Genomic DNA, 26995 nt, shown 5'->3' with positions numbered 1-26995 from the left:
TGTGAGTTTAACTACTGCACTCACAAGGCTGTTCCCAAAGCCTCTTGTTTCCTGCTGAGCTCGGCACCCTCTGCTTCATCCCTCCCTTTTTCTTTTCCTGACTGGTAGGAGATGGACATCGATGAGATATTGCGTCTGGCTGAAACGCGAGAGAATGAAGTGTCCACCAGTGCCACCGACGAGCTCCTCTCCCAGTTCAAGGTACAGGCTCCCCCCTGGCCCTGTGGTGGGGTGTGGAAATGTGGCTCCCCACACTTTGCCTCGGTGGGCAGATCAGTAACAGACAGGTTAAAGCAGGCCCAGTGAGAGGTGACCTGGACGAAGCAGCTTGCTGAGGGCTTGTGTGGGTTCGGTGCCTGGGGAGATGTGTAGGTATGAATTTCAGATGGGTGCTTTTGAAGGCTGTGAATGAAATGCAGAATTGACCAAATTTGGAAACAAAACTGATAACTTAGAGAGGCTCAGCTGTACTTCTTAAACTGCACGTACTTCCTCAAAAGCTGTTAGCCCAAAGACATGGCAAGGAACCAGGAATGCAGTGACACAGGGATCAATTATAAAGTAGTTATGGAAATGTTGGCAAAATTCCCCTGGGGAAGGAGTTGAGGCTTAGCAGACAGCTCTGGGGTATTCCTGCCAGGGGAGGGAATTTCTTAAAGTGTTCCTTTGCTTACAAAAGGTGGCCAACTTTGCAACTATGGAGGAGGAAGAGACAGAGCTGGACGAGCGGTCCCAGAAGGACTGGGATGATATCATTCCAGAGGAGCAGAGGAAAAAGGTGGAGGAGGAAGAAAGGCAGAAAGAATTGGAGGAAATCTACATGCTGCCTCGAATCCGGAGCTCAACTAAAAAGGTAACAGCCCATCTTAAGGAGCTGAGAGGCAGGAGGGGAGGGCTGGCAGAGGCAACACTCAAGGGAAGCCTTCTTGCCATCTGAGTGCTGCTTTCTCTCCCCCAAAGTTGGTTATTAGGAGTAAAGCACAGAGGTGGCATGTTGACCTCTTGTTGGCATCACGTGCTGGGCCCATGGCTTGTAATGCAGTGGGAGGGCCCATGTTGGATTTGGTACAACTCAGCAGACAGAATAAAGAGAACTTGCAGTGAGCACAGGGCAAAGTATTCAGTGGTATAATGCAGATTTTACTGCACTTTATGCCACTTTCTTTTCCTTGGACTCTCTAGCTCCCTGCCTGAATGTGGCTCTTGCAGGAAAAAGAAGTATGTCTTCCCAAGTTCCTTTTTAGGTGATGGGATCTACCCCAATCCAACAGAAAACAGACTGTTCAAGGAAACTCTTCTGGGACGTGGGACTTTAAGGGGTTATGAACTGTTCTCTGGGATGAGCTGGGGAAAAACATTGTAGTGAAAACTAGAGAGAAGTATAATTCATATCAAGTGATTCCAGATTCATGTCTGAGGTGTTCTGGTTTACAGAACAGCCTAAGGGATAGTGACACAATGTGTTTTGATGCATCTTATACCTTAAGTAAATCAAAATGCAATTGTGAAACTACTGGCTGGAAGGCTCTGAAGGGAGAATTCCCACCAGAGCCTTAGCTAGCTGGAAACAGCAAGGGTATGCAAATTCTCTGAGTTGATTGCATGGGCTTCTGCATCTTCAGCAAGAGATGCCGAGGTGTTTTACAATCTGAACGTGAAACAGTGCCTCTGCATGGGAGGGACAGAAAAGGGTGGCAGGTTAGCAGCTGTTAACTGTCCTGCTGTTTTTCTGGCACACACAGGCTCAGACAAATGACAGCGAATCAGATGCAGAAACTAAAAGAAGGCTTCAGAGATCATCTGGATCAGAAAGTGAGACTGATGATACCGATGATGAGAAGAGACCAAAGCGCAGGGGCCGTCCTCGGAGTGTTAGAAAGGACACTGTGGAAGGATTTACTGATGCTGAAATCAGGAGGTCAGTGCTGAGCACAAGAGACAGTTCAGAAAGCAAATACAGAAATGCCAGGCAGGAGGAGAAAACCCCAGATTTATCCAGGAGGTGTTCAGCTGTAAGCATGTTGATGGTTTTGGTGGAGCAGGTTTCCTGGGCCAGCTTCTGCACCTGTGTATAATTCAGTCTGCTCCCAGCTGAGAACTGAAACATTCAGGTCTGTACAGTCCAGGCTGGACTGGATTGAATTAGTTAAGATGCAGCAAAGCTGATACCTTACTAAAATTAATCCTTGTTGTAACTGCCCTTCCTGGGCCAGATCGATTGAGCTAATTCCATATTGCACGTGAGGTCTTAAGTACCATGAGATACAGAGCTGGAGAAGCCGAGGACTCTGGCCTTCTGGATGTTTTTCTGGCAGTAGTCCTGCTGGTTTAAGCTTTAAGTGAAAGTCAAGCTCTGGCAAAAGAACCCCATGAGGTGCACTGGTCCCCTTGGTCCTGGCAGTTCTGTACCCTCTTCTGCACTGTCCCTCAAGTCACCTGGGGGCTGAATTCCACAGCTTTATTTTCTCCTCCATATCTTCTAACTATTGAGCCTTTCCCAAGGATCTTTGTCTTATGACTCAACCCAAAGATGGAGAAGAGGGGGTTGTGAGTTTTCTTTGACTCTGTCTCTGAGTTGATGTATTTTTAAACAGGAGATGGTCAGACTTTTCAGATTGTGGCAGCTGCCCCATATCCAGCCCTGAAGGAAGAAAGGGAAGAAAAGAGAGGAAGGAGGTTTTGCAGAGTGAACTATAGCAGCCGTTTAGGTTATTGTTAACGTTGCAGAAAGAGGTTGAAAGAGCACCAGATGAAAAAAAAAAGAAGGGAAAAACCAAATTAATTTTAAAACTGATCTGTAGTAGAAGCCATGGAGACTACAGTGAGCACAAGGCACTGTTCAGATGCTGCAACAGTGCCTGACTTTTGCCCTGCAGTTGTGTGTTAGCCATGGCAGTGATTTTCACAATAAAAATAAGACATAAAAATAACCATCAATCCTTGCCTGCAGATCTCTGTGATGGATTGCACCACATTTGGCTCTCCTGTTACTCTTAGAGCCCCAGTGTTAAAATTACTAATGACATTGATTTAATGCCTCTTTTCTACTTGGAAAAATGAAGTTAATAATTACCAACATGATGTGAGCCAATGCTTGCTTTCAATATTTTTTTAACACTACAGTCTCTTTCAGTTTTTTTTCCCTCATCTGTCAAAGGTCCAACATTAATAAGAATGTTGTATTCTTCTCCAGCTGAGGGCACAAAACTCTTTGTGAGGGTTAATGGATTAGGCATCCCAGTCCTGAGTGATGCTTAGCTAATCGCTGTGGAATGCCAGGTTGATAACATGGCAGGCTGGCATTAATATAGTCAAGCACATTTGTGATAGCAGGCTGGACTGGATGATCTCTAGAGGTCCCTTCCAAGCCCTTCCATTCTGTGATTCTATGATGTTCCCGTGGCACTTTGGTTCAGTTTCTGTTTGTTTCGGTTTTGCTTAGGTTCATCAAGGCTTACAAGAAGTTTGGACTGCCACTTGAACGGTGAGTGCCAGCCTGGCCCAAGGGTATCACACCTTGCCATGGGTGTTGGATACAGCCTCCATGGACAGCACCAAGCTTTGCTGCCCTGTGATCACTGCCACACACTCCCTCCTGTCTCAGGTGATGGGCACTGGCCAAGAAGCAGCTATAGCAGTGGTGGTGATGGGCTGTACAATGCATCATGCTGCTGGCAGAGTCTGGCCCTTGGGGCATTTCCACTCTGCCTAGAAAGGAGCAGGAGCAGCTGGCTGAACAGCAAATGCTGCCCAAAATGCTTGCCAAGTTTTCTCCATGCCTATTAGTTTCAAGATGTATGTGGGGCATCTCCCTCAGTGCTATATCCCTCTTGAAGTGGAGAGAGGCACACACTGTCCTTGAACGTGGGTCTGCAGAGCCCTGCATGAGTGCTGTGAGCCAGCATGAGGAGAGGAGGGGGCACATGCACTGGGCCTGGAAAGCTGCAGCCTTTGCTGAGGTCCCAGAGCTGAGGGCTGAGAAATGGCTGTGTTATTTTCAGTTGGCTGTACTCTTCTGTGGTGAAACACAAAGCTGGCCTGTGGGTCTTGATGGTACTAACTTCAGCCAGGCAGAAGGGACAGCAGATGGCAGCTTCTGACCATCAAATGGAGTTCATATGGAACTGAGGAAGCATGAAGGAGCACTGGGCAGTCACAGAGTGGGCCTGTGGTGCCCAAGATAAACAGTTCTCACCTTTGCTTTAATGCTAAAAATGCAAGGGATTGGATCAGTTTATACTACATCTGCACTGTGCTGCAGCTGTTAAACCTGAAAAAGACTAAACCTATGTTGTTTCCTGCACAAACTCAGCTCATGCAGGTTGCATACATTCATACATGTACAGCATTGACTACTAAAAGCTATGGAACAGTTGCTCAAAAAGTGACTGGGAGGAGATATGCTGTATCAAACACAAACCTTTTTTCCCCTTTTCCAGGCTGGAGTGTATAGCCCGGGATGCTGAGCTGGTGGATAAGTCTGTGGCTGATCTGAAACGGCTGGGGGAACTCATCCACAACAGCTGTGTGTCAGCAATGCAAGAATATGAGGGGCAGCTGAAAGAAAATCCAGGTGAAGGTAAGCAAGAGGGTTGTGTGCTGCTGCTATGATGGTTTTGGGGGTGTTCCATGGAACTGGTGAGAAAACCATTCCCTTGCTGGACAGGGAGGCATGCCACATTGTGACTGAATAAGCAGATATTTAAACCATCCCATCTCGGCCATGCAGCTGTCACCAAGGGAGAGAAACCCCTCAGTCAGCTGCTCAGCCCACAAAGTGCCATTTGGGTCTGTTGGCTTCTACTGAACATGAGTGTTCATGGGGAGAGGCTGAAGTAATCAGCTTACTTAGTGCTGGGCCACAAGGCAAAGCACATCATACTCTAACTGCTCCTGGGACTGAGAATCAAACTGGTGCTGTGTACTCCATTGTAAAGCTGGATCCAGAGTGAACATTTTGTGTAGCTGGAGTGATGACCCAGTCTCTGCATGGCTCTTCTGTGCTGTTGGTCTGGAGGCACAGGCTGCTGGGTCTCCACCTGAACAAAACTACTGAAGCAACAGCTCCAATGTACTTAGATGTATTCTTGAGAAAATGATCCTGGGAGGTGTTTGGATTGCAGATCTAAGTGAGTCAGTGAAGGAAAACTTACAGTTTGGGCCTGCCTTAGCAGACAGCCTTACATGTAAATCAGAGGTTGCTGGCAAGGTCTTGATCTCTGTGTGTCAAGACATTTTTACAGAGGCACTTCTTTCTGTAAGAGTTTTCTTAGCTGCTGTGTTTTATCATTGAGCAGGGAAAGGACCTGGAAAAAGAAGAGGTCCTACTATCAAGATTTCTGGTGTTCAAGTGAACGTGAAATCCATCATCCAGCATGAAGAGGAGTTTGAAATGCTGCATAAATCCATTCCCACAGACCCAGAGGAAAGGAAGAAGTGAGTTTGGCTGAGTGGGCAATGCAGAAAGAGGCTCAAGGAATTTGGGTTTTGTAGTGGAAATAGGCTAGATGTGTGGATTTGCTTTTTCCTCCACAGCACTAATAGTAGCTGGTGTTTGAAATGCCTTCAGGTACCGCCTGACGTGCCGTGTCAAAGCTGCCCATTTTGATGTGGACTGGGGAGTGGAGGAGGATTCTCGCTTGTTGGTGGGGATTTATGAGCATGGCTATGGAAACTGGGAGCTGATTAAAACTGATCCAGAGCTGAAGCTGTCTGATAAGGTAGGTGGCTTTGCTCGGTGCTTGCGTTGGGTCCACTGCAGTGTCAGTAGAGAACGTGTTTGATTTACTCCAGAAACAGATGTTGGTGTTTGTAACCACTCCAAAACTAATAATAATTAATAATGATGAGGAAAACAGCGACCTCCATGGAATGTTGCATGCCTGATGGAAAGCAGAGTTGTGTTATTTGACAGGCAGTAAATTTTCTCTGACTGGTACCCTATGAACCACACTGAAGCGATGCAGGAGGAAAAGGGTAATGCTGACATGTGTGCTTAGTGCAGAGGGTGCATTGCATAATCATGACTTGATATTTCCTTGAGCATCTCACAAGAAGTTGAGTCTGAATTTCTGTGTGGAAATAATTTTGCCCAGGCTTGACGTTGCTTGTTTGGAGACTGGTCTGTGTTAGCTTTGAGGAGATCGTTACCCCACTGGCTGTGGCAGCAAAGCCAGCTGGAAAGCCTCCATCTAGTTCCCCTGTTCCTCAGTCATTCCCACAGAACTGTTCTTGGGGGGACATGTTGAAATGATCCAGGTTAAAAATAAGCCACTGTCCATTGTGTCAGCACAGTGGGAGGACAGTGAGCTGCAACACGGGGCTGAGGAACACGGAGAGTCTCCACACCGGCTTTGCTGCCAACACCCCTTGTTCCCATGACATCCCCACTAGTGTTTTAGCAAAGATCAGCCTGGCTGAGAGCCTTCCTGTGTGTGGTCCAGAGGAGTATTTCACAGTGGAAATGATTCCCTGAGCCACACCACCCAGGTTCCAATGAGATGTGGAGGGAGCCTGGTTGGCAAGCTGAGATACTTGCCTCACAAAGTGGCACCTGTCAGCCTTGTTTCCTGCTAAAGACTCTGCACTTGTGTCATTACTGTAGCAATGTCTCAGCTTACCAGAGGGGACTGTCCTGCTGTGACAAGGCTGTCCCAAACAAATCTGATGTATCAAGGAGAGGGGACTCAGTTTTGCAACTCAAGGTCTCAAATACAGTTTGCAAAGTAGGGGTTTTTTTGTTCTTTTTTTGCACACTTACAATACAAGATCATAGAGAATCTAGAGAGCTGCCTTGGAGTCCTTTCATTTCTGCAAAAGGCTGAGGGGAGGGATGCCTGCTTGCTAGGAGCTTTGCTTTTGGCTAGACAGGGAGAATCAGTGTGAGAGCTGGAGGAAATGCTTGAACCTTCTTGTTTCCCTAGAAAGTGCAACATCTCCTTTGCTGGGCCTGGAAGGACTGCTGCTAGTGTGTGTCATGTCAACATTTGATAAGTGCATGTGAGTGAATTTTTCTTTTTTTCCCCTCTTTATCAAAGATCCTACCTGTTGAGACAGATAAGAAACCTCAGGGAAAACAGCTTCAGACACGAGTTGATTATCTTCTGAAACTGCTGAAGAAAGATCTGGACAAGAAAGAAAACATGAAAGATGGGGAAGAGGTGAGACGTGGCTGCTTGATTCTGGGGGTTTGGGGATGAGTGATTGGCTGATGGCAGGAGAAAGCCTGTGTTCCCAGCTCACTGCACATCATCTATATGGAATATGAATCTGATTGCATTGTGATACTGAAATGATAGTTAGTAAGGGTTAATTACTACACTTACTGAAGGACTGAGGCTCATCAAGCTTCCTGTCACCCTGCCTGACCTGCAGCTGTTTGTAGGGTGTTCAGGAGATGGGGTATATCCCCAGGAAGTAGCTGTAGCTATTTACTTGCCCTGACTTATTTTGTTTTCTTTTTCACCAGGGCAAGCTAAAAAAGAGGAAACCACGAGTAAAGAAAGAGAACAAGGCTCCCAAAGTAAAAGATGAGCATGGGAATGAACTCTCCTCTCCTAGGCACTCAGACAACCAATCAGAAGAAGGTGAAGTCAAGGTGAGTCAGCTGGGATGGGGGCTGTCCTGCATTTCCTCGAGCTGTGTTGTTACTGCAGAAGCACACTTCAAGAATCTACCCTAGTAAATGCCCTGTGGAGTCAGGGGCACTAGAAAGTGCATCCCCATAAAGGCTGGCAAACTCACAAACCCAAATATCCTGCTGTCAGGGTAAAGAAGGACCTTTCCATCTGCTCTTTCAGGTTAGTGCTTTAAGTGTTTTGAAGGATCCTAAGATGGCTGCACATATCCACATCTGGGCTTGGAGGAGAGGTTGTCTCAGGACAAAGTCTGTTACCCTTATAAAGGAGAGAAAGAAGATCTGTTTCCCTCTCCTTTTCAGTACGTCAGCCAGTGGTGAAGCTGAGTTTACCAAGGTCATGCTGTTGCTTAGAAAACCTTCTGTCTTTGAGTGGTTTGGCTTGTAGTCTAAAGCTTTTTGTTTGTGTGCTGATCAGTATCTACCTTAGGGGCTGAGCCTTCTGCAGCATAGCTGGCACAGGAAAGCAGTGCTTATCTACAGTTTGCCAGCTACTTTGGGGCTCATCTATTTTTTACCCCCTTTTGTCAGGGCTTGGGGTGGATTGCAGATGGTGAAGCAGGGCTTGCTGTCTGATTAAAAGAGGAGTGAGGGCAAATTTGGATGGACCTCACAAATTGACTGTGTTTCAAGGATGTAAGTTTTATGGAAGAAAGTGTATGTGAGGTGAGGGACTGCAACTTTGTGCTGTGACTGATTTTCTAGGAGGATGGATTGGAAAAGAGCCCAGTGAAAAAGAAACAGAAGAAGAAAGAGAACAAAGAGAACAAGGAGAAACAGACAACCACTAAGAAAGAAAAGGAAAGCGATAAAGAGAAAAAGAAGACAAAAGAAAAGAAAGAGAAGGTATGTGGTACTCTCAGGAGCAGTTTGAGGTAGGAGAGTCTCAGAGCAGAAAGGCAAGCTGTGGAACTTAGGTTTCATTAATGAAGCAGTGTAGGGTGAGGTGTTAGCCCTTTTCCAGCCCTCCTGGATCCTTGTGGTGGAGAATTGGATTAAAAAGTAGAAAAGGCAATATCTCCTTAAGCTTGATGGAATGTGAGCAAAAAGGGAGGGATTTTGTCAAGCTGCCTTTAAAGTACATCTGTCCCTGTGACAGTGATATGGCCAAAGAGCTGATGTTAAGGAAGGAAGGGAGGAGAGCCTGGAGCACTCGGATCAAAGTTCTGTTCAGCTGTGATAAATCACAGCCTTGGCAGCTGCTTCTCTATATTGCCCTTTAAATGAAACTCACTCCAAAGAACCCAACTGTCCCCACCATCAGGGCTCAAGGTTGTCCTTGGTGAGTCCTGAACAGTGACAGAATGAGTGTTTCAACATCTATGGTATGTTGGGGACTAAAATGTCCGTTGACTTTTGGGTACAGCTGCCCTGAGGCTGGGTTCAAATTGGAAGAGGGGTAAAAGCTCCTATAATAATGACATGAAGTACCTGTCCAAAGAAGAGGTATGTACTGCATGCCCTCTGTGTTTTGACACTGAGGTCATAAGTGCAAACCAAGAAGTGTTGTTGCATATGTAGGGGAAAGTTTGCTTTCCGTTGATTTTGGTATGACTGTGACTCTGAAAGGCTCTGACTGTAAATAAGTCACATCAGTCAAAATTGGCTGTGATGTGAGGTTGCTTTCCAGAGAGTCTGAGGACCAAGTGATGTCACACGAGGCTGCAGGTCCCATAGACATGAGACTGCTCTGTCCTTTCCAAGGGATGTATATTCTTTAGCTTAACCTCTCAACCAAGTCTTCTTGGTTCTCTCTCCATGAGTATGAATATCATATTAATGTCCAAAACATTGGCTCTGACTTCTCTCTGCTCCCTCAGGGGTGACATCAAGCTAAATGGAGACATTGCAGCTGAATGAGTTTGAGATCTTGGGAGGAAAGTTGTAGGAGCGGTGCCTGGGGTTTAACAGCTGCCAGTAACAATAGCGCTGAGGTAGTTTGTTGGATCACTGGGGATCCTGCAGTCTGGCTTATTATGTTATCTGTCATTTGTCCTTGGAAAGCCTAAAGGTGGTGAAGCCAAATCTGGAAGTAAAGGGAAGAGATCGCAAGGTCCAGTCCACATTACTGCAGGGAGTGAACCCATCCCCATTGGAGAAGATGAGGATGATGATCTGGACCAAGAAACATTCAGCATAGTGAGTATTTTCACCCAGTGAGGCAACCAGGATTTGCTTTCACATTATCCAAGGTCATGTTTTAGGTGTGAGAGTGTGAGCCTCCTCCTAGTGCCCCACAGTGAGAGCCTGGCAGAACAGCCCTGTACCCAGTTACCCACCAGCCTCCTCTGTGCATGCTGGCACTGTGGCTGCTCTAAGTGGCACTGCAGCTGGAAGAAACTGCAAAGCTCCCTCAGCTCTGAAGGCTTCAGATAACTGTCTTCAAAATTGAGCTCTGCAGGAGTGCACATGTTCATCCCCTCTCTGCCAGGGATGCCACGCAGGGCAGCAGGGGGCAACTTGTCAACAGAGCATGCAGAAGGGCTCTTACTCAGCTGCAGAGTTCCCACTGCTTGTTTGTCAGCCCTGGTTTATGGAGGCCCTGCAGCAGTATGTGGCAGTGTCTCTGCTGTACAAGCCAGGGAGCCATTTGGGCTCTTCCAGGCAGGGACACACAGGAGGAGAGTTTTGGGGGTGACCTTGTATGGCTGTAGGAGGTTATGGAGTTGTCTGAGCTGTAAGAACTTCCCTGGTTGTGTTCATGCTCTTGCAGCAAACAGGCCTGCAAGGCTGGATGTAAAAGTAGCCTTCTAGTAAAAGCTGTCATGGCAGGCTCTCCTTGGCCTGACTTGCACAGGGAAATGCTGAAATACTACTTGTCAAAAACAGTTCCCTAAATGCAAATCTCCGTATTTACTGCATGTCCTGTGTCATTTTTTTCTGCTTTTTTACTTTAACTTTCCCTCTGTGGCACATGAAAGGTCCATTGATGCAGAAGGAACTGATCTGATTTACCCTGTGCACAGTATTGATGCACACAGCTGAAAAGGTGCTGCTTTTACCTCGTGTCTTCCACATTTGGTAAAAGCAGTAGATGAAAGCAACTGCAGACAGGGATGCACAGGGAGACTGCTGAGCGAGCACTTGTTTAGCTCAAGTTCAGTGTATCAGCCAAACCACTCAACCAGCTCATTGTCAAGTGCAGAAGTATTTGTGTACCGATACTCTGAACAACAACAACTTCTCATTAATCTTGCCTCTTTAACAAGTAGTAAGTGCAAAAATGATCTCAGGGAATCTGTGTTCTGCAGGCTTCTTTTTTTTTTCAGGTTATAACATTTTTTTCTGCTGTTTTGGTAATGCTCAAGTTCTGCTTTTCTTCATTTTGAAAAGATCATCCTCCTTGGTGATTTCATTGTTCTGGTTTTTTTTTCCAAGGTAAAAGAATCCAATTAGTTTTGAGAGCAGACCGTGTGCTGTTATGGTTTGCAAAGCAAATTGTTCCCCTCTGAAAGGCAGGGACAGTGGAGATGGGGAGGCTCTCATCTTTTCCTCATGATTTTCTGCAGCATGTCCACCAGATTGCTATTTTCATAGCTGATTTCTCCTTGCCTAATGGTCAGATAAAGTTAATACCTCCTGCTAATGAATTTCCTCCAGCTCTGTATAATTAGCAAGGGAACAACGTGAAGCATTGTGTCAAATGAATCACTTTCCTGCTCTTTATTGCCTTTTCAAGTGCAAGGAAAGGATGAGACCAGTCAAAAAAGCACTGAAGCAGCTCGATAAGCCTGACAAGGGGCTGACAGTTCAGGAACAGCTGGAGCACACACGCAACTGCCTCCTCAAAATCGGGGACCGCATCTCTGAGTGCCTTAAAGCCTACACTGACCAGGATCATATCAAGCTATGGAGAAGGTGAGAGATTGTTTTCTTTTCTTTGGCTGGTCTATGATGTTTAAAAATGGTAGTCAGAGGCTCCTGGGGTTTATGTGGATGAGTGTGCCATTGGCCTCTTCTTCCTTCTCTACCCCTCTCGGTCCATGACCAGCCTCAGGTGAAGGTTTTGTCTGCAAGTTATGCTGGCTTCATTGAAATAGATTTCAGAGCTAACCAGTGCAAACTGCTTTGTTTCACTTTGAAGAAGTCCTCTTGTCCTGAGCTGGCCTGAGACTGTTTTCCAGAGAGGGTTGAGCTGATTTGATGGTGGCCTAAAAGCAGTTGACAGTTAAACTGCTGATGTAGCAATTAACAGAGAATGTTTCTGTCCTTCTAGGAACCTATGGATATTTGTGTCAAAATTCACAGAATTTGATGCCAGAAAACTGCACAAACTCTACAAGATGGCTCATAAGAAAAGATCACAGGAAGAGGAGGTGAGATCTGAAGTGCTTTCCCTCCTGCTGGCTTTAAAAGTTGTCACACTCCAAGTGTCAAGACTTTCTGCCTCTTATCATGGGCTTGGTTTGTTACTGTTGTTGTTGGCAGTCTGTGATTTTTCTTAACATCTGAACAGTTTGGTTGCTTTTGCCTCCTCTTTCATGTGCAGTTTCTCCCTTCACCTAACAACTAGTCCCTTTGCCCTACCAAGAAAAAGCATTGCTTGGTGTGGCATGTTGCGTTGAGTCGACCTTTTAGAGTGAAAAGCTCTGGTAGTGTTGCCCTGTAGGGATAGGATGTCAAAGCAGAACTGTGTGGGGCAGAACTGTGCCTATCCTCCACCACATTGGTACCACTGCCATTCATTCCACGCTTGGGCACAGTTGATTCACCAAGTCCTCAAAGAGGTGGGTGGCCCACAGCAGGAGAGGTCTGCAGAAGAATCCAGAGCCCACCAGACAAGGCCGTTGCTCACATGGTCTGAATCTTTTGAGGGAAGAGCAGTTGAGCTGTAGTCCTCTCTTCCAACTTGCAGGAGCAGAAGAAGAAGGAGGACATGTCCAGCATGAAGAAGCCGTTCCGCCCCGAGCCCTCAGGCTCCAGCCGCGATTCCGTGGTGTCCCAGTCTCATGTGCCTCACAACCCTCATTCCCAGAAGATCCACCTGCCCCCTTCCCATGTCCAGCAGCAGATGCATGGGCACCCACGGGACAACTATGGCCATCCAAACAAGAGACATTTCAGCAACTCAGGTGAGTCAGGAGAAGCCATCCCTTCTAGCTTTTGGACATGTCCTCTGGGGCTGTGGCTGCTCAGGTTTTAAGGTGATGGAATGGAACCTGTATTACCACTGTACGTACTCCTAGACTAGAAAACATGATGACACAATGATGAAAAGAGCCTAAGAGTAAGAGCTGCTAGAATAATGGTAAAGAAACGACGATGTCTTTGTTTTAAGGGCAAGTGCAGAGTCCTGCATCTGGGGAGGAACAACCCCATGCACCAGGACAGGCTGGGGATTGACCTGCTGGAGAGCAGCTCTGCAGAGAGGAAACTGGGAGTCATGGTTGATAACAAGCTAAACATGAGCCAGCAGTGTGCCATCAGGGCCAAGAAGGCCAATGGCATTTTGGAGTGTATTAAGGAGAGCGTGGCCAGCAGGTCGAGGGAGGTTCTGCTCCCCCTCTGCTTTGCCCTGATGAGGCCTCATGTGGAGTCCTGTGTCCAGTTTTGGGTTCCCTGGCTCAAGAGGGACAGGGAGCTGCTGGAGAGAATCCAGTGGAGAGCCACCAAGATGATCAGGGGACTGGAATCATCTCTCTTACGAGGAAAGGCTGCAGGACCCGGGGATGTTTAGCCTGGAGAAGGCTGAGAGGGGACCTCACCAACACTTAGAAGTACCTAAAGGGTAGATGTCAGGAGGATGGGGTGACACTTTTTTCTGTGGTGCCCAGTGCCAGGACAAGTGTTCATGGACATAAGCTGAGACACAAAAAGTTCTGCTTAAACACAAGGAAAAACTTGTTTGGTGTTGAGGTGAGGGAGCCCTGGCCCAGACTGCCCAGGGATGGTGTGGAGGCTCCTGCTCTGGAGGTTTCCAAACCCTCCTGGACATGTTCCTGTGTCCCCTGATCAAGGGAAACCTGCTTTAGCAAGGAGTTGGACTGGATGATCTCCAGAGGTCCCTTCCAGCCCCCACCATTGTGGGATTCTGTGAAATGTAAAGAATAAAATTGAGCCCCACATAGTTTAGGGAGGAGAAAGTTAACGGGTCACAGCAATAGTTCTCATGTCTTTGAGAATTCAGCAAAGCAATGGGCTTCAATGAAAGCGTGAAAGACCCTGAGCACTGCTTCCCTCCTTGCAGACCGAGGGGAATGGCAGAGGGATCGAAAGTTCAACTACGGCGGCAACAGCAACCAGATGTGGGGTGGGGAGAGGCACCACCAGTACGAGCAGCACTGGTACAAGGACCACCACTACGGGGACCGGCGCTCGCGGGGAGAGCCCCACCGGAGCTCCGGCAACTACAGACCAAACAACCTGTCCCGCAAGCGGCCCTACGAGCAGTACAACAGCGACCGAGACCACCGGGGCCACCGGGACTATTACGACAGGTAATTCCCTTTCTGCCGGGGCCGGGGGGCAGTTGGCAGCACCGCGCTGGGCTTTCCCTGGAGACCTCACCTCCATCCCTGCCTTCCCTCTCTGCAGGCACCACCACGACTCCAAGCGTCGGCGATCCGATGAGTTCAGGCCTCAGAACTACCACCAGCAGGATTTCCGCCGGATGTCTGACCACAGGCCCTCCATGGGGTACCACGGCCAAGGACCTTCGGACCACTACCGGTCCTTCCACACAGACAAATCGGGAGACTACAAACAGCCTCTCCCTCCACCTCACCCTGCCGTGTCGGACCCTCGCTCGCCTCCCTCTCAGAAATCCCCTCACGATTCCAAGTCGCCTCTCGATCACAGGTCACCTCTGGATAGGTCGTTAGAACAGAAAAACAATCCAGATTATAACTGGAACATTCGGAAAGCATAAAGTGACTGCTGGGGGAGGGGGGTGGGCACGTCTGAAATACTTGGTTTGATGCAACGGTGGCTGGTTTCTCCAAGCCAGCATCCAGAAACTCTGAACATGCTGCTATCATCTTGTTGGGTCAGGGAGGATTTTGGGGGTGTAGGTGGAGGAAGATTTTTTTTTTCCCTTTTGGGTCTGGTTTGGAGTCCCTTTTTCTTTCCCCTCTTCTACCGTTGAACATTGGAACCAGCCTTGCTGCCTGACTCTTTGTTTCCTCGTTGGTTTTGTTTTCCCCATTCCAATGGACCCGAGGGAATTTTCCCTGGCCAGTGTTTCCCCAAACCTAGAAGGCGGATCGATGCTGCTTAGGATTGTGCAGGAGGCTGTGTGCCTGCTCTGACTCGATGTTACACGACAGATGCTGCTTTGGGACTGGGGATAAACTGGTTGGGCTGGGGCTCTGTGTGTAACCAGTACAGAGCTGGTTAGCACAGAGGGTGTACTGAAGGAGGGACAGGAGAGTCCCTCAGCAGCCAAGCTTGGTTGAAAGGGGGACTCAATGTCCCTGTGTTTTGACTCCAAAGGAGTTGGAGCTATGCTGGTAACAAATGATTGCTTTCCTGGCCACATGATCATTTCCATGTCTTTATCCATTTCAAGAAACTGGCTCTGCTTTGATTGCTGTTGTGTCCCCTGCAACAGAAGAGGTGTGAGAGATCTTCCTCCCATCTCCAGGGCTGGAACTGGCAAATCTTGACTCCAGGGGGCTTAAGAAAGAAAAGACTTCCTGACCAAAGACTTAGTTCAGTTCTAACCAGCAGGAAAGAAATTGGAGTGAAATCAGTATTTCCCAGTGGACTGGGCTCAGAAATTCATGATAAAGCTCCTCTTGTCTTCTGACATGGGCAACTTGGATGGTCCAGGAGCTAACAGATGCTGGCTGGGAGCTGCAAGGGCAAAAGATGGCTCTGGGCATCTGGGAATCCTGAGCCTCCTAATATCCCTGCCACTGAAGTGCTCCAGTCTTTGGGCAAGTCATTTCTCTGTGCTTCATGAAACAGTGATCACAAACTTTTACTACAACCGAAGGATACAGGATGGTAGAGTTAAATAGGAATCCAGGGGACTGCTCACTGCTCAGGGAACAATCACCTTCCTGCCACCACTCAGCAGTCAGCTGAGTTACTCTGAGTTGCTGAAAGTCCTTGCACTGAAAGACTTTGTGTAAATTGGAAAAGTGCCTGGGGGCTTAGCACTTTAGTGAGCAGGGAGAGAATTAGGAATTGGGGACTGGGTCCTTAAAAATCATTGGAGAAAATGTCTTAGGAGCCCACCGTGTCAGAGGGAAAAGAGGAGTCCTTAGCCCAGCTCAGTGAACTTCAGAGCAAACACTCCTCCAAGTATTGAAGCCACAGCCTGGACACTTGACGGGTGTGATGTGAGGGGTTGTGCACGGATTGCTGGCCACAAGTAGCTTGGGTGATTGTTTTTCAGGATCTAGGTCTATGTTCAGAGAATCCCATCCCTGGAGCTTCCCCCTCCCACCGGGCTGCCCAGAGATGTGTTACCTCCCGGAGCTCAGTATTAACAACCAGGCAGTTCCAGGCTCCTCCTCTTGGTGGGGCCTTCTTTCAAGTTGCCAGTATCTGACCCTAATAAGCTGTGATGTCCTTTCCCCAAAAGACTTGAGGGGAAATGGGTGTTCAGGGCTGGCTTCCTGACTCCAGCCAGTGCCTTGAAGGCCCCCACAAACAGACACTAACACCCCCATGTCCCCCCTATGCAGGGCATCCCCTGGAGTGTCCCTTTGGAGCCTGCTGCTTTAACAGGACACATGGGAGGGGGTTTGCTCACCTTTTTGTTTTTCCTTTTGCAAGATTTCCACCAAATATAGGGCAGTTTTGCTTCTTTTGGGGCACTGTAGTGCCCCGAGAAAGTGTTACACTCATGTTTACCTGTGCAGGAGGAGGTGAAGGCAAGTCTTCCACAGCCCCCGTGGAGCTGCTGGGAGGTGCTGAGGTGGCACGTTCCCACAGAGTTTCTCACTAAGCTGTGATTGCAGGTGCACTTGCTGTGGTATTCAACAAAGAGGTCCTTTCTTTTCAGAGGTATTAGCTTTTAATGTGAAAATGGAAGAAACCTCGTCGGGGGCAAAGAGAATTGCTCTCTGTGCTCACCAAGTGGTGCTGTGGTGGTGGAAAGCTCGTGCCATACAGCTTGTAGCAAAAGACCAGTGTTATGGGTTGGCACAGGGATATTTTGTACCCCAGCAAGAGGCATTTTTGTGTCCAAATGTAGGGGGTTCTGCTCATCCTGAGTTCCAGGTGTAAGGTTGATTGGGGTTTTCTTGGGTAAAGCTTTTGGTGTTGCACATTCTCACTGAAGAGCCGTCGCCGTGGTTCACCTGACACTGAAGTCACACAGTTCCGGTCACTCACTGTGGGTGGGTCTTCGTTGGGTTTGGCTTTAATGAAGCTGGAGAACTAAATCTGGGGGGAAGTCCTCCCTGAGTGTGTGTGCACACATGTGTGTTTTACATCCCCTCAACACAGGGACCATAACCAGCCACGGTCATTGGGACGTGAGTGGGATCGGAGGGGACAGGTCCACAGCCCTCAGCTTCACCGCAGTGTTTGGTCAGCACCTCTTCCTTCCCAGCCACCTGTGGCATTCTCTTTAGCCTCTTTGCAGGGAAAAAGTAGCAACTTGCTGGGTTTTTATTTAAAAAGCCAGAGTTTTTCAGCCTGCCCTTTTTGGAAGGGAAGCCCTGCAGACTGAAACCTGCTGCAGGGACAGGCCGTGTGGTGCCCAACCCAAATGGATTCTTCACAGCCTTCCAAAGTTCTTGTGTGAACGGTTCAAGTGATCCACCTAAAAATACTATCCTGCTTTCACCCATTTCCTCCTGATCTCCGCCTCCCCTCTGGGGAGAGAAGGACTCTTACTGTAAAAATGTGGACTTTTAAACCTGTTGACTAAAAACAGTAATTAATATTTATATTTGTGAAAAGGAAAAAAAAATGCCACTGTCCTAGTGATTTCTGATGTAAATATGTTGTTTATATAGTATGTATTAAATTTTCCTACATTGTAAAACTGCTGTACTTTTGATTCTTGTATATTAAAAAGTGTCACTGAGATTTTCAGAACCGCGCCAGCGTGGTGTGTTGGGGAGGGAGAGGGGTCTGCCAGGAGCCCAGGGCCTGTGCTTAAAACCAGCGTGGGCACAAGAGCCCAGGGCCCTTTTCTGCCAGCCATGGGCACACTAAGATGGGTGTTTGCACTGTGCAGGAATGAAGCCTGTTCTTGTCAGGCTGCTTTAGTTTCAGACTCTGTGGTGATGGAGAGCTGGAAACACCTTTGGAAGGGGATTTCCACCCGCTGAGGAGAAGCTGTGCAGTTCCTCACTCATTTCCACCAGGTTTTCACTGGGATGGTACCAGTGTTTATGTTGTTTATCCATCCTCCAGTCTTTTCTGGATCTCTGGGAGTACTTCAGCTTTGTTTGCTGATACTTTCCAGGGAGAATTCCCTTTTCTTTAGGGAAAAGTGGAGCTCTCTGCTCTGTCCACGGCCTCTCCTGGGCAGGTCATGCCTCTCTCTCCCTGGGTGGGATACACTGGTATCCCATGGGCTGCTTTGTTTTACTCTCCACCCCTTTACGCTGAGGCCCACATGGCAAGAGGCCCTGCGGGGATTGAAGCCGTTTCTCCCAAGTTACAAGAGCTCATTGTAAAAGTTGCTTTTCACACCTGTAGCTGCTGGGTCCAGCCCTTCCCGGCTTCTCTGCTGCTGAGCCAAGTTTCAGCCAAGAGTGAAATTTCCCAGCTGAGTTATATGGCCTTGAAAAATGGATTTCTTAATGGAAAGAATGACTGGCTGTTGGCTGTGGCAGGGAGAGGGGGCTCAGCTGGAGGCACGGACTGTGGGGAGCTGGTCTGGGCGTCCCTGCCTGAAGCACAGGGAGGTGAATTTTGCTGAGGCAGGCCATCTAATGCACCACTGATTCATCTTTTGTCCAGGGATACCCACAAGAAAGCTGGAGAAGCAGAGGCCTGAGGAGCTGGAGCAGTGGGGCAGGTAAGGATGTGGGGAAATGATTCCTTGGCTGTGATGCCACTTCCTGCATCTCTCTGGGCCTGGTTGGTCCCATGGGAGTGTCTCCTCTGTATGAACCATTTCAGTTGGAAAAGACCTTTAAGATCATTGAGTTCAACCCCTCCCCTCACGCTGGCAAGCCCACTACTAACCCACATCCCTCAGCTCCACAGCTTTGCAATAGCTCCAGGGATGGGGAGTCTCCAACCTCCCTGGGCAGCCTGGGACAGGGGCTGACAACCCTCTCAGGGAAAGAGTTCTTCCTCAGCTCCCATTTAAACCTCTGGCACAACTTGAGGCCGTTTCCACCATTTCCTCTTGTCCTGTCATTCGTTACTAGGGAGAAGAGACTGACTCCCCCTTTGCCACAACCTTTCAGATAGTAGTAGTAGAGAGTGATCATGTCTCCCCTCAGCCTTCTCCAGACTAAACACCCCCAGTTCCCTCAGCCGCTTCTCATCAGACTTTTTGTCCAGACCCTTCTTCCCCAGCTCTGCTGCCTGTCTCTGGACAGGCTCCAGCCCCTCAGTACAGTGTGGCTGTAATGCTGGGCTCATGCAGGCTGTGGCCACTGCAGGGTGGTGGGCAGGGCGGCAGGCCTGGGCTGGGCCGGGTCCATACTGTGCAGGCCAAAGCCGTAGCTGCCACCACTGGCCTCTCTCAGTGCAGGGCCACGCTGCCCGAGGTGGTGGGCAGAGCAGAACACACCTTGACTGGGTTTGTGTGCTACCAAACCCTGGGCACACCAGCCCCTCAGCGAGGATGGGGTGCTGAGGAGCCCTCATGTTGCTTCGGCCCTGCCGTAGCAGCCTCTGTAGAGGACAGGCGATTCCCACATAAAAGCCATTTTTTGAACAATGTTCTGCAATTGTGGTTATTCCCAGACAGCTGCTCATCCTGACACAAAGCTCGGAGCAGCTAAGGCTCTGGCCAGAGGCCAGGGGGACAGGTAGGCGGAGCCAAAACGGGGCTTGAAACCACACTGGAGACCCCAGGCTGTGGCACTCGAGCAACTGTCCTCCGTGGGACCAGGCGCTTCAGAGGAGTAGGATGGGATGGGACCTGGGAGGAGACCCAGGGGCTGCACTCCCACTGCCCATGGGAGACCCAGAGAGCAATTAAAACCTCTCAGAGAAGGCATTGGATCCTTGCTGCTACCACTGCCCCTGAGCCCTGGCATGTCCCCTCCTTCCCCACGCTCCTCCTGGGTAGGCTTCAGTGCCACGTGTGATTGAGGACGGGGCATCCTGGTCATTCAGGGGTCACTATCCCCTTACACCCGCACTTTGTTCCCCCAGGAGATGTAGGTGTGCTCTTGCTCAGGAGCTGGTGAGCAGGGGGACCATTGGTGACCTCCTGGCATGGCTGTGAGCGAGGGAGATCCCCCCCTTACCCCTCTGCCCAGGTTAGCTTTCATGTATCTTGGCAGATTCAACTATAGTAAAGCTCTTATGATCTGGTGCAAGTAATGGCAGAGGGATGGGGTTTGCCTCTTTTTGAAAGCTGATGGTTCTTCAGGGCTCTGAAGTATTAGGTCGGGTCCCTAATCTCTGGTGTTGTGTATCTTTTCGGGGATTTGCCCAAATAATCTGTGTTTTCAGCCAGTGCTGGTGTCCCACCCAGCCTCAGCATCTCCCTGGCCCCAGCTGCAGGGCCTGAGTCCTTCAGCTTCTCAAAACCCATTAACAAAAAAAAAGTTGCAGTTTTAGTTTCTCTCATTAGAGGGCAGTAACAGACCCAAATGGAGCCAAGAGGGATGCCTAAGAAAGAGGACATCGAAAGGGGAAATGATTGTGGTGCACATCGCAGTAGTTGGGGTGAGTAAGGGATAGGCAACGGTACCTGCTTGGACATCTCCTTTCTCAGAGAAGCTCAGCTTGGAGAGTTTATTATCTGGATTTTCCTCCCTCACTCCCTTTTGATTTTTCTGCCTTGGCTATAGATAATGAAACTCCAGAGTGTGATTCTCTGGAGGATTTAGGACAGAAATGAGCTGCCAGAGGGTCCCTGGGCTGCAGGTGTTAGAAAGCTGGTGTAGAGTGAACACAGAAGTGGAGCAGCAGGAGTGAATGCAGTAGCCAACAGCACCATCCAACACATCAGGAACAAAACGAGACCCACTCCTTTATTGTCAAAAACCCTCAAACTTTACTTGTGTTTCTCTCAATAAATAATTTACAGTATATACAGGCGGTGACACTCCCGTGGGTCTCAACGCAGGGAGGAGCTGGAGGGGGGCTTCTCATAATGCCCTCCCCCTTTTGCCTACGTATTTGTTTGATTGTTTACAAGTATCGGGTCTTTCTTGGCCACACTTCACCTTTAACCAGAACTGGGTCAAACACAACCAAAATAAAGTGCTTCACTGTTTGATTCTAAAACAGAGATACCCCTACCACCGTACGACAGCCGGCCACCACTGGAGTGCTCACCTGGACAGCGGGGCTGAGCCACGCCAGCATCAAACAGACTTTCCTTGGCTGGAAATTACCCCTGAACCACAGCCCATCGTGCCAGAGGGTGATGATGGCTTTATAGGAAAAGGAGGTCTGAAGGGCAGAATGAACTTGGCCAGCTGGGGCTTGGCCAGCTAAGACCGCTTTCAAGAAGCACCGTGTCTTCAGTGGGATGCTTTGCACAGCTGCTCTTATCTATGGCATAACGGAGCAAGAAACAAACATTTCCTCTTACCCAGTGACAAATTGGGGATTTCAAAATTTCTAGGGAAGACAAAAACTTGGTTCCTTCTCTAACAAAAGGAAACAAAAAAAGTCCAAATCAGCCTGGCCAAGCAATTAGTGCATCAGGAACCTCAACTGTCCTGTGCTGCAGTCCAGTGGTTGCTCACCTCGGCGTCTCCAAACTGTGATATCTCTTATTTCAAAATCTCCCTAAACAGAATACCTGGGGCACCAGCAAACGAAGCAAGGAGCAAAGTAGTAAACACATCTTTTTTGTTTCTTTTCTTAAACATTTAAAAACCAATTACATCTCTTCATCTGTACAGTCACACGAGATCAATGCCAGGGCTCTATATATTAAAGAGACAATATAAATTACATCCATTGACACAAATTTTGCATTTCTCTGCTGCTTTACAAATGGAGCTCTAGAGCTGTTAGGACACAATGAACAGTCACATGGAGTATTTACACCAGGCTGCCTCTTGGCAGCAGTTCAGACTGCCAAACATAGCCTGCTCCCACCTCTTTTGGTGCTAGCTTGTCTCATCACCCCCAGAGACTTCCCTTGAGAGCAGGAGGTGGCCCCAAGAGTGACATGTGTTTTGGGGCTTGTTTCAGGCAACCTCCCCCTGAGGAAAGGAAGGGAAACCCACGAGGAGGTCTCCGAGATGCAGACCAAAGCTGGTCTTGCTGTTTGTTCAGTGAGCAGTAAGGTTGAACCACAGAGGAACATGAAAAGGAGGAGATGGGCAGCACTACATGGTGGGGGAAAGAGATTATCGATGGTTTCAAGGCAGGGAACAGACATTGGAGACAGTTGGGGGGGTCCTCTGCTGCATCCCATCTCCTGGATAGATTTCGAACATTGCCCCATTTCCAATCCAAGCCCAGAAGGGCTTAAGGTGCAACTGGTCTGCAACGGGCTTGCAAGTGGCAGCCCCAGGATGAGGAGCTGAGCAGAGACCTAGCAGCAAACAAAGAGAGTGTGACGCTCCTGCTCCATCCCAGGGCTGGGCCGAGGGGCGGGAGGGAGGTGCAGGTTGGGTCTCCCCCGCAGCAGTCTCCCCGCTGCCAGCTTCAGGGGACCGGAGAGCGAACGGTGTGAGGAACTCATCCAACGCTTGGGCAGAAGCTGCAGAAACCGCTTGAATACTGGCCAGGTTTCTCCCGTTACCATCGAGTCCTCGGTGGGTCTGGGCAGAGACAAGGGAGCCAGGAATAAAACTGCTGAGTGCATCAGCCAAATGAACTGGCTAAACCAGGAGACGTCCTTTGAACCACAGCAAACACAAGCCGGGGCTTGAGGAACGTGTCCTCCCACCCAGAAGATGCCTGGCACCGGTGGTCGGGCAAGTGCAGGATCGTTCCCCGCCATTTCGGCCCCTTTGCACCACTTTCTGCAACAACAGGGCTACGGGCAGAGCGGGACGTGCCCCAAGAGCAGGGCACGGCCCCGGGGAGCAGCAAGCCCAGCCCTTAGTGCTGGCCAGGCCTGGCCCCGGCTTACTGCTCTGCGCCCTCCTCGCAAGCTCTGCGAAGACAAAGCCAGGTTGATGCACGCACATGTCAGAGTCACCACGTGCATCTCTGGGATGTCGAGGAGAGCTGCAAGGATGTGAGGGCTCCTCAGCACCCACATTGCTGGGAGGAGGAGAGAGGAAGGTCCAGACAAGGTACAGTCCAGCAAAAGCTCCTGACTGGTCCCGCTGGCAGCGCGTTCCTCCCTGGCAACAGCTGGGAAGGTGGAGGACCTGGTGCCAAAGAGGGGGGCTGAGGTTTGAGGACAACCCGTGAGGCTTTGATATCCAGACTCCAGTTGTCCAGCACTGCCGCCTCAGCCCTGCTTCCCTCCAGCTCCCCTTTCCACACTCTCCAACGATGCGAAGGAGCAAACCTCTATAACAAGCACAGCCAACACTGACTCAAACACAGCAGTGCTACCCAGAGGGCAGGGGTGGGCCTCGATGGAGCCCCGTTGCCTGGGGCCAGTTCCCGTGTCCTTTCATAGAGGTGCAGCTTGTCTTTGTTGGAGTGAAGCATCTTCACGTCCTCAAAGGCGTAGTAAGCAGCCAGCATGAAGTTGACGTCCCCTGTGGTGAGGAGGTCGAAGACGCAGGACTGGAAGTAGAGATCCTCCACGGGCAGCTTTTCCCTGCACTTGGCCGTGGCCGTCTCGTAGGTGAAGGCCTCGGGGGCGGCCGGGGGGCTGGGCCCCTTGCGACGGGCACGGCCGTCCGTGGCCTGAGCCGAGCGGACGCTCTGGAAGTCAATCTGTTGGTTGAGAGGACACCCGCGCAGGCACAGGTAGAGGCCCTGACTGTCCCGGTCCTCCACGGCGTTGACCACCTCCTCCGGCATGCGCACGGCGAAGGTGAGGTACCGGCCCACCTGCCTCACCACGATGGTGGTGCCGATGTATTTAGCCTGGATCTCGATGTGTTGGCCCGACACCTTCTCGGTGATCTTCAGGCTGTTGGCTCCGTGCTTGTCTCCGCCGTTCTTGGAGCCATCGGCAAAGGCGGCGGGCAGCTCATCCATCTCGGCCTGGTACACTTTCTGTTCCACGCACTCCTGGAAGCTCTTGAAGATGATGGTGAGCTGTGGGGAGGAAAGAAAGGAACACGGTTACAACCAGTAACCAGGATCCAGAGGTGGGCTACCAAGCTAGGAAAGGATTTGGAGTATGTCTCCTGTGAGGAACGGCTGAGGGATCTGGGGCTGTTTAGCCTGGAGAAAAGAAGGCTGAAGGGAGACCCTTATTGCTCTCTACAACTACCTGAAAGGAAGCTGTAGCGAGGTGGGGGTCAGTTTGTTCCCCCTGGTAACAAGAAATAGAACAAGGGGAAATGGCCTCAAGGTTCAGGCTGGATATGAGGAGGAAATTCTTGCCTGCAAGGGTTGCCAGACATTGGAACGGGCTGCCCAGGGAGGTGCTGCAGTCACTGTCCCTGGAGTTTACGAGATGGGTGGATGTTGCACTTAGGGAAATGGTCTAGTGGTTGATAGGGCTCGGACAAAGGCAGAACTCCATCTTAAAGGTCTCTTCCAACTGAAATGATTCTATGACCACCTAAGAGCACTTGGCTGCTACCAGCTGTGGAGGAGCCGTCTGGAGCTGTGCCAGGAGCATGGCTTTCAGCTCGTGGGCTAATGCTCCATTCTAAGAAGTTGCCCCAACTATCAGGCCCCCAGATATGCCCATCCTGCTTCAGTGCAGCAATGAGGACACTGTGTATGGAGTCAAGCTTCAGAGGCTGGACTGAACATGCTGCCTGGATCTGCGCTGTTATGGCCAGGCCCAGTGCAGGAGTTCCCTTGCAGCTGGAGCTGGGTGCAATACCCTGCCTCCCAGGCTCATGGCAGCGTGCCCACACACGCAGCACTCTCCTGCCTCTGGGGCCGGGCAATGGCAGAGGGGGACAAGCCCTGACTCTCTTAGACATGGTGGAGTTTCTCCTCTGGCTCCCATGGTGTTTACATCCCAAGAACTGGACTTCTTCCTTTCCCTGGCCACCCACAGACCAGCAGTCTCTCCTCTCTCTGGGCCCCAGAACATGTCGTACTCCATCTCGGTCATGCAGACATGCATGTGCTCAGCATGACTGAGTGGGCAGGCCCTGCTAGGGGTGAGACCTAGATTGAGTACAACACGGCTCCCTGCCCATGGCTGGGCTGAAACATGGGTCCCTTGCTGAAGCAAGCATCTCACAGCACTTGCTCTTCCGTTGCTGAACTGGCTTTGTTGGGAGGAGGCTTTATGAGAAGGAAGAGTAGAGTGTGCACAGGAGGAAAAGCAACTTACTCTTCTTCCCATGCAAACCACACTTCCTCCTTCACCTCCTGTGCCCCTCCTCTCTCACATCCTGCAGACCTGCTCTTCCTCCTCCTGCACCTCCTCCTGTGAGGGAGGAGTGCTAAGGGGGAACCTACCCCCTGTGAATCTGAAGGGTTAGAAGGGGTCAGACCAAGACTCAGCCAGAGCTGGAGGAGGGACAGATCCAGCAGCTCCAGTGGAGGTGCGCCAAGGGCTTGGGTATGAAGAGAAAAACAGGCTCCCCAAGGACTGGGCTGAGCGTGGTGGTGGCTCCCAGCACTGCTGGGGAAGAGCCCAGAGCTGTGCAGAGCCCTGGCAATGTCCCTCTCTGTCCCTGCTCCTCCACTGAGTGCCCAGCTGCTCCTAGTCCCACCACAGCCCTCCTCAGCCATGACATGAGGCACCACTGTGTCTTGGGTTTCAAGCTGCGCTACCCCATGCATGGACCTCCTGCCACGTCCTCTGCACTCCAGCTCTGCCTCTGGCTGCAGGAAGGAGAGACCAGAGAACATCATGCAAAAACACAAAGAGTCCCTTGGACTGAGAGGCTCCCATCCTTTCCAACAGCACATGGCCCTCTAGCAATGACCCAGCAATGCTTTCCACAGCTGATACTGCAGATCTCACGACTAATCTCACCACAAGCCTGTGAGGCAGATAACGGGTGAAAAGGCTCAATTAAGATGGTGATCTTGGGATCCAGCCTAGAAATTGCAGGTCCCTGGGGTCCTTAAGGGCCACCTTCCTCAAGCTGGACTTCCTCATCAGCTTCATCAGGGAGGTAAAGAGTTGAGAGTACCATTAAGTAGCTTTAAGGAGGTTTATTAAGGACAGGATAAAACCAAAATGCCAACTCCAGCTCAGGCTAAAGAGGTCACATCCAGAGCTAAGCAGCAGTCGCTGTCCTACGTGTGCTTCTCTCTTCTCCCCACATACAGGGAGAAGCAGAACTCCCAGACAGTGCAGGACAGGACATCTTGCAAAGGCAAGAAGATGCCTCCTACTGAGCCTCCCTTTTCGGGCCTTTTAGCTTGAGAGCTTGTACACCATGGAGCAACCTAACAGCTCACCAACTCCAGGTCTCCCCTAAGGACCTGAGGCCATGCCACACAAGTCCTGCTGTCTCACAGCAGCACATTCTCACTTGGGTTTTCTCAGTGTTTGCCTTGTACCTTCAGGATGTTTATTTAGGCTGTGTCAAAGCACCTCCAGAACAGACTGTACCCACCAAATAGGCTTGACCTGGCTGCAAACCACAGGGACAATGACAAGCCTGGGCAGAGGGGAAGGCTGTGTGAGGAGCTTAGCTCCCTCCAGGGTTTTCCCTGCAAGCTGGAGCCTCTGTGGGGGGTTTGATTGGACCTTGGGAGTTCCCCAAAAGCTGCAACCATCATTCCTGGTCTGGCTGTTCACAGCAACCTGGAGGTTCCCAAGTGAGGGAGATCACTCTTAATTGACAATCCCGTACTTGGGCCACAATGGCACTCCCAGCTGCAGCATCTCAGCCTGCTAATCATGATGAGGCTGACCTTGCTCAGGATCAAACCACAGGTTATTTAAGTGAAGGACAGGCAGCTGATCATAGAATGGTGGGGGTTGGAAGGGGCCTCTGGAGATCACCCAGTTCAACCTCCTGCTAAAGCAGGTTTCCCTCCATCGGGTCACGCAGGAATGTGTCCAGCTGAATTTGGAAACCTCCAGAGCAGGAGTCTCCACATCCTCCCTGGGCAACTTGTGCTCCCTCACCTCAACAAGTAAGTTTTTTCTTGTGTTTAAGTGTAACATTTTGTGTCTCAGCTTATGTCCATGAACACTTGTCCTGTCACTGGACATGACAGAAAAAAGTGTTGCCCCATTCTCCTGACACCCACCCTTTAGGTACTTGTAAGTGTTGATGAGGTTCCCCCTCAGTCTTC

General features: G+C 49.9%; 2 protein-coding genes across 7 annotated transcripts in view; one reads left to right on the top strand and one right to left on the bottom strand.

Annotated features, from left to right (window-relative positions):
• CHD2 (chromodomain helicase DNA binding protein 2) overlaps window positions 1–17579 on the top strand; it is a 57638-nt gene extending 40059 nt beyond the window's left edge. For 5 of the 6 annotated variants that reach the window (XM_061999830.1, XM_061999832.1, XM_061999834.1 and 2 more), the window contains 16 exons: window positions 109–201; window positions 680–853; window positions 1743–1918; window positions 3443–3484; window positions 4440–4579; window positions 5298–5436; window positions 5570–5720; window positions 7038–7160; window positions 7469–7597; window positions 8342–8482; window positions 9641–9775; window positions 11316–11494; window positions 11853–11952; window positions 12492–12708; window positions 13824–14073; window positions 14171–17579. In XM_061999830.1, the coding sequence (XP_061855814.1) occupies window positions 109–201; window positions 680–853; window positions 1743–1918; window positions 3443–3484; window positions 4440–4579; window positions 5298–5436; window positions 5570–5720; window positions 7038–7160; window positions 7469–7597; window positions 8342–8482; window positions 9641–9775; window positions 11316–11494; window positions 11853–11952; window positions 12492–12708; window positions 13824–14073; window positions 14171–14504 (2523 nt within the window). In that variant the 3' untranslated portion in view covers window positions 14505–17579. The other variant, XM_061999835.1, reaches the window with a different exon arrangement.
• Window positions 17580–20705: 3126 nt separating this feature from the next.
• RGMA (repulsive guidance molecule BMP co-receptor a) overlaps window positions 20706–26995 on the bottom strand; it is a 29157-nt gene continuing 22867 nt past the window's right edge. Inside the window, 1 exon segment of the mRNA XM_062000245.1 lies at window positions 20706–23863. Within this exon segment, the coding sequence (XP_061856229.1) occupies window positions 23162–23863 (702 nt within the window). The 3' untranslated portion in view covers window positions 20706–23161.

Source organism: Colius striatus, chromosome 7 (assembly GCF_028858725.1).
Source record: "Colius striatus isolate bColStr4 chromosome 7, bColStr4.1.hap1, whole genome shotgun sequence".
NCBI lineage: Eukaryota > Metazoa > Chordata > Aves > Coliiformes > Coliidae > Colius > Colius striatus.
Note: the sequence above shows the minus strand (reverse complement) of the source record. Positions and strands in the feature narration are given on the sequence as shown.